This window comes from Camarhynchus parvulus, chromosome 3 (assembly GCF_901933205.1).
Source record: "Camarhynchus parvulus chromosome 3, STF_HiC, whole genome shotgun sequence".
Lineage (NCBI taxonomy): Eukaryota > Metazoa > Chordata > Aves > Passeriformes > Thraupidae > Camarhynchus > Camarhynchus parvulus.
Genome location: NC_044573.1, coordinates 32,613,121 through 32,630,380, shown reverse-complemented (window position 1 = coordinate 32,630,380; position 17,260 = coordinate 32,613,121). Strand labels below are relative to the sequence as shown.

At 36.1% G+C, this 17,260-nt stretch overlaps 1 protein-coding gene across 1 annotated transcript in view; it reads left to right on the top strand.

The window, feature by feature from the left end:
- The window catches only part of SMYD3 (SET and MYND domain containing 3), a 383,237-nt gene that overhangs the window by 288,572 nt on the left and 77,405 nt on the right, over positions 1-17,260 (top strand). The window contains exon 6 of the mRNA XM_030944597.1: positions 16,679-16,746. Coding sequence (XP_030800457.1) covers positions 16,679-16,746 — 68 coding nt within the window. The remainder of the gene's footprint in view (positions 1-16,678; positions 16,747-17,260) is intronic.

Genomic DNA, 17,260 nt, shown 5'->3' with positions numbered 1-17,260 from the left:
CATGCAGCCAAGACAGAAGACATGAAATAATACATGGCCCTTAACTGGCATAACATGAACAACGCTGTGCCTGCAGCTGTACTACAGCACTGCACCATCAACATTTGCCACAGGGAAGTGTAAAGCCAGGAATCCTATTTCAGTTGTGGATTTTATGCTTCTGTTATTTTCCAAATAACATTAAGGGTTTTTTTTTCTTTCTAACCTTTTGGATACAGTCAATGACTTCAAGAAAATTCCTTTGTATGAGCAGGGCCTCTTTCTAAAACTGCTGCTGAGGTTCTTTGTGTCCTTGGTGTTACATTCAGCATCTTTATTATTCAGTTCTGCATTTCCATTCTTCACAGAGGTGTTGTAATGCTTAACTAATTAAGGTCTACATGTTGCTTGAAGTCCTTGAGCAAATAGAAATATAAAGCTACACATATATAGACAAAAAATAATATTTCAGGCCTTCTGAAATCTGGTTTCAACCTATAGTCACAAAACTGAATTGCCAAAGTGAGAAGCAGGAATGAAGTTTTATGAGAAGCTGCAATGAGGAAAGGATATCCAAAAGCATTACATTTTTCATTTCTCCCTGCTGATGAAATGCTCTGTTATTTTACTTCCCAAATTTGAGGCAAGAAAAATGACAGAAATGGTTATTCCAATAATGAGATGATGCCAGGAGAAAAAAAGAAAATTTTATTCTCAAAATAATAAGTCTCATGGTGGTCTGGGTGACAATTTCTGTGTGGGGTAAAAAATAAAGAATCAATATTTTCCAAGATTCATTGTTCCATTAATTGCTAATGTATTAGGGCTGGACATCTTCCATCTTGTCTTTGGGACTGTGATTTACATTTAGCATCTACGTTGCAATGTAATGTAATAAACTACAATAAGCCAAAAGCATTAATTTTTAGGTCAGCATACATGTCTGCAGACTTAGGAACTGTCACAATTTAATATTTGAGTGTGAATTTTTACTATGTAGTTCATGGTTGGCTCATGGAGGTCAAAAATATCAACAGCAAGAATGAAAGGTTTGAGCTGATTTTAAATTAATTTTGACAGATTTTCGATCTGCTATCAGGGATTCCAAAAGTAAAGAAAAAAGCTGCTTTTGGAGGGTAAATGATTTCTTGAAAATCATTTGCTTGTTGAAATGAAGGGAATGAACAGGCTCAGGTGTTTATTGATTTAAAGATGTAGCATTTTTATTTGTGAATTATTTTGAAATTGATAATATCTAAGCTCAGTTATTGTGCAGTTAGTTACTATGGATACTTGGTTTGCAAAATGTGTGGCTTTACGGCTAACTTCTGCCAAAGACCATATTGTTAAATAACATCTCTTTTTTCAGGCAAACACCTGAAGTGGCAGGAGGGTATGCTCATAGTCATGCACACAGATCTCCAGAGAGAAGTGTGAATAAGTAAATATCAGTGAGATTTATTTTGCAATTGCCATTTTATATGTCTTGGAATAGATGTGTCTGATTTGTATAAATAAAGCTTTTTAAATAATGGCTTTTATTTAGAAGTTCAGTAATTATTTTTTGTTTTAACTAAAACATCCATGCTTCCATCTTCCCACATACTGGTAGCGATTCAGCTCTCCTAGAACCTGATCAGCTTTTCTTGACTTTTTTGACTGTTACTATCCAGTCTTAGGGAAGTTTTGTGGAACAGATAAATTTTTAGTTATCAAGACCAAGTGTTCTTCACTTGATTTCCCACTTTAACATGTTTCCACTGGTAAGAGACTTCTGCATTCATTTCCTTAAGTATTGTCAAGTACTACTCAGTGACATATTTATTAATAAGCATGTAAAACTAATGATAATTTTATATAATATTATAAAATAATAATTATAATAAGAATGTAAAAAGTCTCCCTGCACAATTTTAACTGTCTTCTCCCCATCTCATGTGCAGATCCTGGGATTGGTGCTGGGTCTTCTGCCTTGGGAATCCTCCCAATGGCCACATTCTTCATGAAAATCATATGTGTATTCAATAAAAAATAAATTTGAAGTTAACATTTTCTTCCTTACAGAAGTCCCACTGAAGAGACTAAGACACAGCAAGCCATATAACACAACTAGTTATGACTGGAATAGCAAAATTCAAGTGAATGGGTGAGCCTTTCACAGGGCTTGGGTTGCAGGATGACTTACTGAAGCAGGTGAGAAAGAGTAGCAGTAGCCTGCCTGTGAGCCACCCTTTAGAGGTTATTGAGAAAACTCAGCTGAAAACAAAATTTCTCTGTAAGTGCTTGCATGAGCAGGGCCTCTTTCTAAAACAAGAGCAAAGCATGGAGCTTTTATTTCTACATCATCAAATGAATGAATAGTTTGTACAAAGGTAGATGACAATCTGAACCTTTTTACCTGTAAATCAGCAGAAGAGTATAATTATGTGGTCAAGGTGTATGTACTTGTTTGTTCAGTCATTCCTGCAGTAAGACAATTGGCAGTGCAATATCCATGTGATTGATAGGTGCTGAGGTGTCAGTGGATGGACTCCAGTCCCCGCCCTCTTTCCAAGGCAAGGTGTATGGTTTACATAGCCCTAGCTGTCCCACTGATATTAACTCCTCAGTTAATAAGAGACAGATTTTGTGAATTTGTGAGTGTGGCTTGGAGCCAGGGACCTTGAGATCCACGGGCAGGTGAAGCTTCAGCTGCAAAGGGTTGAGTTCAGCCCTGCATTTTTGTGCAGAGGCAAAAGCAGCTGCTGGCCGCTGATTGTCACACTGACGCCTTCAAGATCACCCCAGTAGACCCTTAGTGGTAAGTACTGTGTCTGAACTGGATTGCTGCTTAGAAATACTGAGGGAATTAAACTGTACAATAATTTTAAAAACAAAACTCTACCTATATTCTTTTGCAATCTGCATATTGTAACACATTTGAGCTGCTGGTGGAGGAAATTAAGTACCATTAGCCTTGACTGGAAGTAATCTGTTCCAACAGTCTCTCTTTCACACTCTACCCACAAACTAATAAGTTAATTGATAAGTGCTAATTACACAGCAAGTTATCTCTTTGGTCTTGGTTTTGAATACATCATCTCATGTAGTTGTGAGTTCTATTTTATTTCTCTTTATAAATTCAGTCATTTTATAGTGTTTGTTGCTTTTTCTTTTCCTGCTTGTTATCTTCTTTGTTAAAAGTCATGGACATGTAACTAGAGTTTTGGAGATGTAGTTTGGAGAGACAGATTTAGAAGTCTAAATTTCATCCTAAGGGATAATTTTCACATATTTGGTTTCATTATCTTACACAATCTGAACAACAGACTTAGATGATCCATCAAGTAGTAATAGCTCAAAAATACTTTGATATATTTTGTATGCTATCACAGTGAGCATAAAATGTCAAATAGGTAATAACAGTGAAGCTTAAGTGCTTCATTCATGTCAGAGCTTTGCCAGTGGAAGGGGGCACCTGTTTCCACTTCACCAAGGAGGGGATGTTACTGAAAACCAGCTGGACTCAGTCTGGAAAGACTGGCTATAAAGGCTAGATCATGATTCAAGCTTTCAAAATGTTTTGCAATTTTATTAGGGTTAAAAGCAAAAGAAAAAACCCACCAAAACCGCAAAAGACAAAACCAAACCAAAACCAGGGAAATATTTGGTATATGAAAGCTTGATATTTTAGATTCTTGTTAAAAGACCTAAAGGTTACAATTTTACAACTTCACACAGCTGATTTATATTTTAGATGAATGGCCAAATGTAACAAAACATGTAAAATACTTTAAAAGTACATTTTAACTGTAACTTAAACAGGAATCGATGGAATGAATTACTCTTTTCTGTGATAACATGTAAACAAGAGAATTATTTCCACATTGGTGGAAAAAAAGGAATGACTGTACTTTGTTTTCATATGGCTCTCATAACAAAAGCTAACAATGGAAACTTACCTAATGTGATTTTGTAATTTTTTGTTTTAAAATCTTATCATGAAAGATTCCTTAGAGTGAAATCTCTTGGGTTTTGGAATTAATTTGTAGTTTTACCTTGTTCTAGTCTTTTAGAGGTTTTAATGCAAATTTTAAAGGTAAAATTTTCATATGCAGCCAAATCAGATGACAGACAAGTTATGAATGTTAGGAAAATGTATTCTTAAATAATCATAACCAAATACAGTTTTCAAGGTCTTAATTCATGACAGAAGAATGTATTTTGACATGTAGGTTTTTGGCATGATGTTTATGTAAAAACTAGTATGAACATAAGGAGGGGAGTCATTATCATAAACTGCAGAAGAAATGCAACAGTAGATTTGAATAACCTTCTGCCTTGTGGTTCATATTTCTGATCCAATTTTGCACTTTCTTTAGTTTGTGATGATTACAAGAGAGCTTTGTGGTGTAAATTTGGAGTTTTCATTCAGATGTGGGGCAAGGAATTTGCTAGGATCCACAAGTGTTGTTGTGACCAAAAATGATTATGTTCTTTGCTGTCACCCTGCTTTTTGCCAGGTGTAATAGAAATGCCAGCTGGTCCTCACTGCTTGCTGAAATCACTGTTTTCTTGTTTTGGGTACATGTAAAGATCAGGTGTGCACAAAAAGGAGAAAAAAGCTCAAAGTGAGGAGGATGAAAGCTGTACATAAGGATTTTCTAAGAGTGAATCTGCATATCAGAAAAAAATAGCATGAAACATTAGGAGAGTGTTGCGATTCAAATGGCTATTTGGTAAATATTTTGTTAGTTTTGTAGATCCATCACAGCCCTCTCAGCCATCTTTTTCCCTTGGAATGTATAACATATGTCCATTGTAATTTTCTCAGCGAATGGAGAGTATGTTGGGACTTTGAAATGCAGAGGTCATGTTCTTAAAGTTTCTGATACCCTGAATCTAGGTTATGAAGACTATTGACTTAACTTAAAAATTCTAACATAAGGAAAATTGAATGAAAGCATCAGTTTTTCAGAGTTCACACTGGTAATTACTTGCCTGCTCTTGCATGTATGAGTGAGATGATGCAACTCTTCCTGTACAGAAACTTTGATACTTGTACATACCCAAAAGTGTCACTTTTCCCATGGACAAATGTATTGTTATGGCAGTAAATGGCACTTTGTAAATGGCAATATATCATTTTGATACATATATTTGAGTCCTGGGAAAACACAACCAATTTTGATAAATGTAAAGTTTCTGTGCCTTTCAAGGTATCTCAAGCTAGGAGAAAAAAAATTGAAATGTTATTTTTAAAACTGTTTGCTCAACTTCCCAGTTACCCTGTTCAGGCTATCTAATGATATCACAAATACCGTCTTGGTTTAAAAAAAAAGGATTTTTATTTTCTTATTTAATGTTAATATGGGATATTTGTAGTGAAGAGCTTATGTTAGGAATTAAGCAAATCAAAGTTTGCAGACTGTCAGTGATTTGTTTTGTCTGAATTTTACAGAATTTTGACCACATGGAATTAGATCACCTTGTTTCAATGCTCAGAGAAATTTTATTTCAAGTTCAATTTATGAACTTTCTTCCTACTTGATTGCTGTTTTGTGTAACTCATCTGGTGCCACTGAAGTCACTGCCAATTTACATTAAAATAAGTGTAAATTTTGTGCTCTTACTCTTGTTGCAAGTTCAAAGAAGAAAACAGCCCAACCACGTGAAGTTTAGACAAAGATAAATGAAAAGAGAGTAGATTATTTTGTTTCAAGCTTATTTGTATAAAAGTATATCCTTTATCAATTAAGAGTTGCTTAAAGCATGTTTCTGAGAAGTTGAAAGATTCTGTTCCTGACTGTAAGATTTAGTTCCTCTTGCAGGGGTGGAGAAAGCCCTGTTCATCACAGAAATGCTCTTAGGAAGTTTCTTTGCTGCTGAGTTTGTGGAAGGGCAAAGGTGAAGGAGCAGGGAGAAAATTCTTTTGCTAACACAAGTATTTCCTGTAGACAGCAATTACATACAGGTCTGTGAACTTTAGTTAGCTACCCACAAGCATTTGAACTGTGAGCTCAATGTAGTGTTTGTATAACCTTCCTTTATTTCCAAGATATGTGGTAGAGACTTTTTAAAATTAAATACTTTTTTTTTCCCTTTACAAGTGAAAGATCAAATAATGCAATTATTTGACCATTTTCTCACCAATTTACAGTCTGTATACCCTGAGAGAGTTCATTAAGTAGAAGGAGTACATAGAAGTTCAGCTTTTTTGTGACTTTTTCTGCAAGCTATGATTCTAGCTGTGCTACTTTATATCTAGCTGGTTTACAGTGCTTTTATCAACTTATTGCTAGATGTTCTTTGACTCAGAGTTCTCTGTTTGAGCTTAATTTAGAGTAAATTGTTACATTTTCTCTGTGGCTCTTGCTCAAATGGAGATGGTGCTTAATGCTGCCTCCAAGTATTATATGGTTTTTTTCCTAAATAGTAATAGTGTATATTAACAATGCAGAAAATCACGTAATGGCTACATCTGATCTGGTACAGTAAAGAAAAACACTGTTTCAAAGGAAAATATATTCTATTCAGTTGTAGGTAGAACAATATGCTGGGAATTTTCTGTTTAGTTGAGGTAATTCCTTCTGCTAAGGAATCCTGATGGATGGAGGGGTGTTTCTGGGGGTTGCTTTATGGAGTACAGGCATTGTGGGTTCTGAAAGCCTTGTTCCCATGTAATCACCCAATATAGGTACATGGTTCCTTCTCTTGACATAAATAGCAGTTGTTTTCTACTAACACCTTCAAAAGTAAAAAGAATCCAGGCAAAATGTGAAAAGGGTTTCCTGTAACTTGGTACCAACTATTCAGTCATTTCTGATTGGAGCAGGTTGTAGCATCCAGAGCCTTTCACGCAAAATCCCTTAGCGTGGCCTGAGAAATGCAGCTCTGCAATGTTCTGACTTAGGTCCCGGGTGCCACATGCACCCTGTGGTCCAAAGGAGACCAGGACCACAGAGCAGGATTGGGTTTTTTTAGATTTACCTCATGTCAAATACAGCATAAAATGCTAGCAAATCATCTTTAGTATTGTTAGATGTCATTCACTGACTATGGTTTGTCATCAAATAAGATTGTCCAAGAATGTTGGACTGTCACAGACATTTCCTTTGTGAAAAATCCTCTCTCAGGATTTTTCCTGCTGAAGCTGAGAAGTTCAGCAACAAGACATAAACAATAGGTTATCTGCTGCTGTGGAATGCAGCAGGTCTGTCTGGATTGGCCCAGATTGGATGTTTAGAAATAATGGCCAATCCAGAACTGAGAGCTCTCTCGGACTGTGCCGAGAGAGCAGGGTTTGTTATCATTCTTTACTTTTCTATTCTTAGGTTAGGTAGCAGGTTCTGGAAACTCTCCTTTCCTTTTCTTTTTAGTATAGTTTAAATAGATGTATATATAATAAAATAATAAATCAAGCCTTCTGATCATGGAGTCAACCATCTCATTTCTTTCTTCACCCAAACACCCTTGTGACAGCCGTCACATTGGACTAGAACTGGGGGAATGAGAAAATGAGCAGCATCAGCACAAAATCTGTACCTCACTATAACTGGACATGTATGTGCTGTGTTGAGAGATGGCCAGTGTTATGAAATTCCAAAAGCTGAATTATATAAACTGTTTCCTGGTCATTGCATTGTTTGAAAAAAAAATGTCCCCAAAATAGAGAGATATAAAAGAAATGCTGGCTGGAAATCCTTGAGGAGTTGATCAGAGATATTAGGAATGCACACATTCTGTAGAAATCCAAAAACCCATTGAATACTGAGTGCTTGAGTTATACGGGTCTTAAATTTACTGCTTTCGCTTTAATTTGTTCTATGCATCACATCACATCTTTAAATTAAATACTGTTCTACTTTATACTTACATTGAGTTCATCTTATGTATTCTGGCTTACATATCCTGCTATTTTCTCTATTTCATTTCTGCTGTTTTCTATGGGCCTATTCACCCTTCTGTGCCAGTGCACATGTGTAGAGCACAGTTTTCCTTTTCAGTCAGAAAGAGATCTTCAGCTGTGGTCTGGATTAAATGATCTCTTCCGTGTCTTCAATAGGCCACTACTCTTTTCCCCCAAAAGATCTCTCATTAAGGCACTGCTATGGCGCAGTAGCATCAGTCGTATCTGACAGCATTCTTCATACACTGCCTGTGGAAGGAAGGTCTAAGGGTGGGAAAAAATGCATTCTGAAGGCATACGCTAACCAAATGTTCAAAAAATTTCGAAGGAGAACAGTTTATTTAGGATATTCTTTGTTGGCACTTTACAAACAGCACATGTATTTGTCAAATCATGGTTTTACACATAACTTAAATTACCTGCTCTCAGAAGATCTTTGACTGCCAACTATCTGGAAGAACAGTTCATGATTCCCACTGTCTTACTGATTTCCTAATGTCTTTAATGGGAAGAAATGGGGTTGTATCACTAAAGGTAATGAATTTACAAAGGGGCATGTCTGATGCACTGATTTGTAGAACTAATAATGTCACCCAGTTTGAATTATAGGAATAGGTTAGAAAATAAATATAAGTAACTTAAAACCTTTTTTTTTCTTCATTGATATGATAAAAAGAACAATAGTTATTCCTTTTGATAAAACTGTATGTCAAAAGAAAAATAGTGGCTTATCTATACAGAAGAAGTGTAAGAAAAATGGAAGGAACTGGCAGTGGTATCAGTTTTCTTTTGGGCCTCAATGCACAAACATTATAAAAGCCTGAAATTTTGTTTGGTTAATGCAAAACAGAGCAGGCTTGGCTCGCCTGGCTTGTCAGTGATCATGGACACAGGCAGGTTGTCAGTGTTGTATACTTCCATATGGAGTTGCCATGCATTCCTTTTCACCAAAAAAAATCTTAGGTTCAGTCCTAAAACTCCCCAGTCATCTCTGGTTTAGACTGTGAGTCAAGTAGCAAAGTGAGACTAGTGCTGGTTCAAAAACCACATGCTGCGTATAAAAAAAAAAAGGAAAAAAGTGTTTTTTCATAAAAAATGGTTTCCATGTTTCTAAATTAATTAAGTCAAATGGGTTTTGTTTCCAGTTTCAGAAGAAAATTCAAAATCAAGACATTTCTTTACATTTGTTTAAGTTTTTAAGATTTAAAAGTACTCATCTCAGGCCATTCTATTTTGGAAGAGATGTTTCCTTTTTTCCTACCCTTTTTGAAATTTCTTTCGAACATTCTCAGCTTATGTGCTTTCAGAAATTTCCTAGTGGAAATAATTTCAAAGCAATGGCATGAAAAAGTAGAAAAAAGTAGACTCCAGATTTTTGTAGTCCCCCTCATTCCCTATGCCCTCCCCTCAGCAGAAAAGGTATTGTTGTACCATAGATAAAGAGTGAGGAAGGGAAGGGAAGGGAAGGGAAGGGAAGGGAAGAGAAGAGAAGAGAAGAGAAGAGAAGAGAAGAGAAGAGAAGAGAAGAGAAGAGAAGAGAAGAGAAGAGAAGAGAAGAGAAGAGAAGAGAAGAGAAGAGAAGAGAAGAGAAGAGAAGAGAAGAGAAGAGAAGAGAAGAGAAGAGAAGAGAAGAGAAGAGAAGAGAGAGAGAAGAGGCAAACATTCCACTAAGCCCAACAGACCAAATCCAAAGACTTATCGGTTGATGAACTTCAAAAGTTAAATATACTTGAAGGTCCAGCTCAGCAAGCACTTCCAAAAGAAGTAACAAGTATATTGCCTCTGTGATAAAACATCATCAAACACTGAAATATTTAGGTTAGAATCTCTCTGACCTATCTTGGACTGCCTAGCAGTTTGGTGTGAGGAAATCACCTGGGTAATGGAAAGAGGTGGCACATGGTATTTTGTTCCACCCACATTATTAGCTGAAGTTATGTAAGAGTAATTCATTAAGGTTTTGATTTTGCCTATGTGATTTCCATACAAGCATCTGTAGCTGAATCTCACCCTAATAATTCATAGTAAGTCTAACTTCTTTTTTTTTTAAATATAGCATTACAAAGAATTTAAACATCTATCTGTAATAGAATAGGCAAGACAAACACAATGTGAGTTAATGACTCCTGGATACCCATGAAGTTTGATCCCATTCATAAACAAGCAGTGTGTTTTTAGTAAGTGGGCATGCAGTGGCTGTTGAAATCAAGTTATTAACTCTTCCCCGTTTCACAGGAGTGGAGTTACCAGTAGGAAAATGAGGATGAAGAGAAGGATGTCATGCTCCTACTCCACTCCAATTAATAATGCCAAATGCTGCAAGCATACTGTAATATGATCCATTAGTGGCTTTGCAGCTCCCACTCTCCCGTTCTGCTCCTGAAATAGATGCATTTCAGTTCTGTTCCAAAAAGCAGGAATAATAATGACATTTACAGAGCTGGGTAAAAGCTAAAATTTCTCCAAGGGGACCATGAGACTTGCTGACTGTTGTCAGAGGGAAATTTGTGAAAAGACTGAGACAGGTTGCACAAAACTTTAATGGGAGTCCTGCAAAAATTCAGGATATTTTGTTTTACACTAAGAGTGCAATCGTTTTGCATGTTTCAAGCTTTACCTTTTCAATTGCAGGTTTTTAACCACATGTTGCACATGCATTTAAAAAGAAAAAGGTGCTCATAGCAAACATAACATTTGTCCTAGTAATGATGGCTTTGAAATTCTTAGTAATCAAATATATTTAGTTGCATAACTAAATATTTTTATTTGAAAGATTGGAAAAGTATGTGTGGGATTAAGGGGAGAGGAGGTAATTTACCATGACCTATTTTCATTCCATTTCAATCAAAATTGCACCACTTAGCTGAGTACTATAAAGGGATGCCTGAAGCACACTTGCACTAAATTATCTGTTAATGTCAGGGCAAATTTCTGGTCTCCTGTCTTGTAGGTGGTGACAGCCTATCTGCAAGGGATATCTGTCTTCTGCACACTCATCAGAAAACTTTATGTGCTAGGATAGCAAAAAAGGCCTGAAATATTGTTAGTTGATGTGAAGAAAGATGTCCAAAGGCTGAAGATGAAGAACTAAGAAAGGAATTGGAAATGTGTATCTTTGGTGTAACTAGCTCTGAAGTAATGGTAGTCTTTAATTCATCCAAAATGTTGATGCTTTGGCACAGGAGATTAATAGGAAATCTTTGAAGTAAAATTAAATACTTGTGAATTCAGTCAAGGTGTGAAACAAACTTTTTAAATTTCATGGTTTTGCAGCATACTTTGGCTTCTGAGCAAATATCATAAACAGTTAACTACTTGTGCCCTTTACTTAGTCTGAAAATCTAAATAAGAAAACTTTCCCTAAGTTCTTCTAATATGTTTTGATTTCTGTCTGGAAGCATTTGGACAATACTCTTGGGTCCATGGTGTGATTCTTGGGCAGGAGTTGGAGTCAATGATCCTTGTGAGTCACTTCCAGCTCAGCTTCTTCTGTGATTCTGTCAAAATACTGAAGAAGCTTCTTTTTTCTTCTTCACCTATTTTCTTCTTTTCTGATATCTCTTTCATCTCATTTTGTTTCTGTGGCTCTCATGGAAGGCAGTAAGTATGTCCTAAGTTGAATGCAATGTAGAATTGGATTTTAAGTTCCCGATATAGCAAAAACCTGTAAGTATGTATATATGAGGCACATATATAGGTCTAGTTTTCAAATGTGCCTCATTACAGGGCTCCTTTCAGGGCAGTGTTCAGGTAGCAGATGCCTACCCACCACGGACAGAGCTGCCATTTCAAAGCTGTGTCTGAGTAGAAAGCCTGTATGTCCCGGACTGTAGGCACAAGCAGTTGAGTGTTGTACACGTAAAACAGGGGCTTGATAGGTCTGTCACTGCTGTGGCATACTGTGCATTACAGTTTAGCACTGTTGCTCTAGTGTTCTTGTGTGCCAAATGAAATCATTAGCAGATTTGTGATCTATCAACCATCTGTGCCTGTTATCTGTTCATCTTCCAGTGGGAAAGCTATCAGTGCATATCTGTAGTGGGATGTGGTGGTCCTAGAAGGTCTCTGGGGTATGCCTTGGTCATTTGAGGTAATGTGCCCCTCACATAGCATTTACTGCTCGCCCCTTCCTGCTGGAAAAATGTTTGGGTCTCTTGAGAAGTCTATTAACATGAGAGCTCATTGCAGTAACTCTTTTGTTAAATAGTTGGCCATGACCAGTGATACCCAGGCAGCTTCGGTGTGAATGAGAGACTTAATAATCCATGAAAGGGCTTTTTTAATATCTATTTTTAATTTGCATTACATTGGGTTAATAAATTAGGGGAAAAGGGTTCATTATGGCTTTCTTCCTGGTGGTGGATTAGAGTACACCAGCTGTGACACACCATTTACAGAGATGGCTGGAGTCATCGAATATCAGAGCTGAAAATTGTATTGACCCTATCAGTGCAATATACCCTTTGGAAGTCCTTGGGAGGGTTTCTTACATGTGTTATAAGAGCTGCCTCACTGTGTTGCAGCAACAGGAACACGTGGAGACAAAATGATTGATTATTAGCCCTGGTGTTTGTAATTTGATCAGTGCAGCAAGTGTTAGCCAATAATGATTTGTTTTCTTTCCCTTACGCCCTTATTGATGTGTTTCATTGTCTGAGTGTCTGAAATTCCAAATCTGGAATGTCCTGCCTGTCAAGTCTAACTCTGCTTTATTTAACCCAAAGGCAAATCCTCAGTATGAAGCTGTAGGAATGAGGTCTGAACTGAGAGCAAATTCAACTCATTGTGTTGCAAAACTGAAGCCTCTGTACTCTGTCAAATGCAAGCACCAAAATAAATAATGACTGTCCTCTTGACTGTGAGTCTGGCACTGACAGAGATTGCTCAGACAGTAGCTTTAGACATCTTGAGAACAGTGGCCTCTTTACAGGGTAAATTTACAGAGTTTTCAGTAGTCACTCAGAGAGAAAATCAAATGTGACAGGTTGCAATAATTTTTGTTTGGTGATAAGGTATGCCTGAGAGTATTGGCCAGTCAGTAAAGTTGGTTTACTCATTGTGTGTTTACCAGTCTAGGAGAGATTATGTCTTCTACATGTGTTACCTTTCTGGGTGCAGGGAACTTCTCTAAAATATGTGCAGCCTCAAAAAACCAAATCTTTTTATTTAATTCAGTCAGTTTATATAATATGGTTGGTTGTTTCAAATAGCACCTCCTTTTAAATAAACTTGCAGGATTTATTGCCATGGAGGCAACTCAAACACTCAAAAGTGATTCTATAAACTGTTAAGTTTATAGACTAGAGCTCTGTGGCCAAACAGGCAATGATGATTGACCTTGATCACTCTAGAATATTTCAAAGTTTTGCATTTTAGAGGCTTGAAAAGTTTGTGACTCCCCTCCTGAGAGTTTTGCCTTGGTTCTCGTGCTGGGAGAAGTGTTTTTTCAGAAATTTTAGAAATAGCAAGGAATTTGTCTTTGCACTTTGAAGTTGTGAAGTGAGATAAATACATAGCAGTGTTTTTTTTAATTTGTGTGTATAACAAACTTTGTGAGTATTTGGTTCTGTTTCTGTATGTGGATATCCAGCTTTGTAGCTGAATAGAGAGGAATTTTTAAAGGATTCAGAAGGGACAAACACAAATTACATTACTGAGATAATTAATACTGCAGTATTTAAAACAACAAGGAGCATACCATTGTTTGGAAGAACACTTATTGAAGCAATCAGTTGCCGAGATTTGTTTCTTTTTCTTATTTTTAATCGCCTAGAATCAGAACCTGGTTGTAGTATAAGGAATAAAGTGGGTCAGTTAAGGCAGAAAAAAAATAGCACAGAATAACTATGAAACTTTAAAGAAATGCTGTGATGCATGAGATGTTTGTTTTGCCTTGGGTTTATGTCTTGGGTTTTTTTCCCCTAGAAACAGAGTTAGTTAACTTCCAGTCCCAGTAGGCTTTGATCTGTAAACAACTGCCTCAGGAACAAGCAGCTTACTCATGCTCTCCTGCAGAAATGTTGTATACTCCAGATTTGGCTGTTATTTGAGCTACATCTGTGTATTTTGGGAAGCTAGAAAAACTGACTTTTCTTTGGGTGTTATCTAAAAAAAACTTGTTGTCTTCATTTTGTTCCTTGGAAGTTGTGATCTGCAACACCAATTCTTGTTTTGAAATCTCGTAACTCCCCTTGATACAACAGATCTTTAAGTCAGACTTAAAACATCCTAAAAGTTTCTATAAATAGAAATGTAGAAGTGATTAGGTAGATTTTTTAGAAACTTTGTAACAAATCTAAAAGAGAACGGAAAAGCAACCATATATAACAGCCTATGAATATTTCATGTTTTATATCATTGTGGGCTGCTAGCTGTCTGTGGAGGATTGTCATTACATGAGAATTTCTCACACTGTAAGTGGTGAGATATTCCTTCCCTCTCCACCCTAATCTCAGTTCCCCTCTCTCCACTTGCTGAGCACAGAAAGCAGCCATGACTGGAGTTACTATTTGCAGTACACATTATTTGTGTATTGCTCTTGCTTTTTTCCATTCATGAGCTTAAAAGGGGGGAAAGATTGTCTTCTCAGAGGTTAAACAAACCTCAGAGCACCTGACAGATCCTGTGCCTCTGGCAGGATTGTGCACTGAATCATACAGCTCAGAACTCATGGGAGCACTTAGGCTTCTGCCTGTGTTTGTGTATTAAATGCCTTTTTAGATTTGGCCCTGTATACTTTGGATTCCCAGTATTATATTTGAAACTGTAAATAATTAGAAACTAGATGGCATTTCACTGCCTCACTGGATATTGAGATGCACCTGTATGCTGTGAAAATATCTGAGAAGTTAAAAAGTGCCTCACAGTGAACTACTATTAAAAATAGCTCTCCATATCTGAATCTCAGCTTATTCATTCATCTCAAATTTTCTTTGAAGGTATCCTGGTATAAAAAACTGATGCATGTTTCAAAAAGGAAGAAGTAAAACTATTGTGACTTCTGTGTGTAAATCTTTTCACATAATATAATTTATAACTTTAATAGAAAATGATGAAACAGTCTCTATAATTCTATGGTGGTCAAAATGCAATATTATTAATATAAATATGTTATGGTAATAATAAGAGATTTGCAAGAAAGAGGAGTTCATTTTTTTCTAGGACATGCTTGACCTCTGCTACTTTATCATCTGTTAGAGAGAGCTAAGGCTCACAAAAGCTGGCTTTCTTTCTATTTTACCTGGAAGGCATTATTTTTTCAATAAATACCAAAATCGAGTCAATATTTTTAGAACTAGGATAATTGCTGCCTGAAATGGACTAATCTTTGCTCAGAAGTTGTCTGACACTTTATACCCAATGTCAACAGGAAAGAAATAACTAAGATGTATGATTTTGGTAATTGATAGGGAACATTTGAAAGGGTTACATAAATAATAGACTAATCAAAGTATTGTTTAACGGTTTACAAAAACACATGCCCTACTGCATGTACATTTATTTAAATTAATGTTGCTGTCATAATTTATGAGAAATTTTGAAAGAGGATTTCATTTTCACCTTATGGTTAATGGTCTCATAAATAATAATTTGTCAATTTATAGGATAATTTATACTATTAAATTGTTCAACATACCTCTTTAAAACAAAGGTGTGCATTTACTGTTCTGGACAATTACTCTCTGAATAAAACTGCAACTTTCGAATCTCATTTCCATGCCTGCCAAACCCTACTCTTAACTCATTTTCTGTTCTAATGAGAATTAATGACATTAATAATCCAATGCTATGCAGAAGACACCTGGGACTTTTCTTGTATATGCAGTATCATGCAGTATTTTTCTAAAGATATCAATACATCAATGATAACTGATCAACATATCTAAAAAATTAATGTTAAAAACCACCAAAACCAGCTCTTCCCCAAAAACCAAATACTTTAAAAATACATTCACAATTGAATTCTGTTTTTTTTTTTTTCATTTAAGCACATGAAAGTTGTTCTTGTTAATCATTTACTAAGTGTTGATAAATCTTGAACACCAAAAAGGCTCAGTCTGATATTTGGGGTAGGACTAAATCTTCTTACTGGAATCTTTCATTTTCCCCCATTATTTTCTAAAACCACTTTAATATTGTATGATTATATGAAGGAAGAATACATTTACAATAGGAATATTTGAAATTAAAGAAAATGTTGTATTTCCCTTGGATGGCAATTTGAACATGCTTTGTCATCAGATCTACAAGCAAACCAAAATACCCATAATGTGACAGATTTTGCATTTATTTTCGCCCATATCAGGTTGCCACAACCGAGGCTGCTATTTTCTTCTAAACAGTCCCATATATATATATATTCTTTGGGTTCCACTGCTACTCATTAAAAGGAGCTGTGAGAGCCTGGTATCAGCAGAATTCCTGCATGGAAAACAGCCACTCTTTTCACGAGCAGTCACTATCCTCTGCTAGGTTGTTCCTGGGCTGAGCTTCTCAGGCTCTGTGTAGGGTGGCTTTTTTTATTCTTCTTTTCCTTCTACTTCAGGAAAGTAGGGCCCCTGTATGTGTTTTACCCCACATTTTTTTTTCAGGATACTAAGATTTCTGCTTTTAATTGACAGCAGTTTTACAGGAGAGTGTGTCCCAGATGTGATTGCTCTAAAATGAAAGAGCACTAGTGTTGGGCTTGAATGTTTCCCATCTAATTACCATTTGCCCCTTCGTTTTATTTTGGAAGGTTTTTTTTTCACTTGAGTGTGGGGTTTCCAAATGATTCTGGTAATCCTGGATTTTTTTCTCTTGTTTTTACAGGTGACCTGTAACTGTTTCACCATCAGTAATGGAGAGATGCAGGATGTTGGTGTTGGCCTCTATCCCAGGTACCGTGGACACTGTTTCATTCACAGGCTAAATCTATGTCAGTTTTTTCCCTTTTTTTCCAAGGAAGCTGTAAGGACCATCAAAGCAGCAGGTAACATGCCTAAATGAAAAAGTGGGAAATGGAAATAAATTAAAGAGTAAAAAAATACAATCTAGTTGAAAGCATACTTCATAGTCCTTATTACAGCACTAAAACAGTTTAAATTGTATACATCTTTATATTTTATTTTTATGGAGGTGGTAGTCTTTTTTAAATAAGAATAAATGCTGACATAAAGAATGTGCAACTGGGACTAGTGAGAGAAACCTGTTCAATGATGCTTTAGAATACAGATATTTTGCAGCTGAGAGCCTTCAGAATTAGTAACTAAAAGAAAAAGATTGATATATTTATAAGTAAATTACCATAACAAAGGAACCATTAAGGTGAAAAGGTAAGTCCCTTAAGAGATAGATGTTACTATTTCAATTTCTTATTATTGTTTCTTATTTGTATTAGGAAAGAAGTATGTA